Source organism: Haplochromis burtoni, unplaced genomic scaffold, assembly GCF_018398535.1.
Source record: "Haplochromis burtoni strain Fernald_Lab_line unplaced genomic scaffold, NCSU_Asbu1 Contig_3282, whole genome shotgun sequence".
In the NCBI taxonomy this organism is placed as follows: Eukaryota; Metazoa; Chordata; class Actinopteri; order Cichliformes; family Cichlidae; genus Haplochromis; species Haplochromis burtoni.
In genome coordinates, this window is record NW_024585643.1 from 4,909 (window position 1) to 6,090 (window position 1,182).

Sequence of the window (1,182 nt, forward strand, 5' to 3'; positions counted from 1 at the left end):
ACAAAACTGAAAAGAAAAAAATGTTTTAGTGGAAAACTCACAGAGACTGTGTCTATAAATTATCAGCCTGAGGCTCAGAACATGGACCAACAACACTAAACATGGTTAGCAGATTATCAGTCACATAACTTTTATGTCAAGTGGCAGTGTGAAGCAGGCAACACTGAGGACCCAAAATACTGCCTTTCAGAGACAGGACTAAATCAAAAATGCAGCTTTATTGCTGCGTTACAAAATTCATAAAAGCAAACTAGGAGGAAACTAGGAACTAAACAGACAAGCAGAACACACACCTGGGAAGATCATGACACCGGACAGAGGGAGACCGAGGCACTAAATACACAAGGGAATCGGGGCAAAAAGGACACACCTGGGGAAGCATGGCTGAACATAGTACACACAGAACCAGAGACTGTCAAAAACAGGAAGTATGAGACACACGCGGCAACACAGACTGACAAAACCCAACGAACAGAGGGAGGAGATCGAGGGATAAGAGTCACAGTGAGACACACACAGTAAAACAACTGAGAAAACAGACATCTAGACAAACATGAAGACAGGAATGACTTAACCGGGGGAACGCTGAGGGAAAGACACAGAGTCAAATACTAACCAAAATAACCTCCCTAACATCTTACTGTCTTTCTGTCTTTTTCTACTTGTTGTTTTTTTTGTTTTATGGAAAATACGCTGGAGTCTGTTTCAGTCTCAGGTGATGGATGGACTGGCTACTTAAATAAAGAAGAAATTTATTGAATTTCTATCTTTGACATTTACACATCTCAACTATAAGAAAATAATAGTAAACACCTGTAAATACAGGCATTAATATGAACTGAAGGAGTCCGTACCTGCTTGCTATAGGCCTTCAGCACCTCCTGCACCATGAAGGTGAAGCGATACGATCCATACCTGGACTTCTCACTGAACGCTGGAGAGGAGGCAAGCTTCTTCAGGAAGCCCGGCTCTGCATGCATGTTGGTCTTCTTCAGGAGCGTCTGCTCAGCTGATTGGATCTCATTTTCTTGCACAGCCAGACTGAACCACACCAGGGACAGTCCATCTGGATCCTCTGAGCCATGGTTTGGATCCTTGAAGCCTTCATCATTCTTGATTCCTTGTAAACTAAATCTATGCGTGTCGTGTTTTAGATAAGATGCATGAAACTCTGGTGAAAAC

General features: G+C 42.6%; 1 protein-coding gene across 1 annotated transcript in view; it reads right to left on the reverse strand.

Annotated features, from left to right (window-relative positions):
- The window catches only part of LOC106632881, a gene marked incomplete at both ends in the record, with an annotated part of 5,766 nt that extends 4,584 nt beyond the window's left edge, over nucleotides 1-1,182 (reverse strand). The window contains 1 exon segment of the mRNA XM_014331577.1: nucleotides 861-1,182. Coding sequence (XP_014187063.1) covers nucleotides 861-1,182 — 322 coding nt within the window.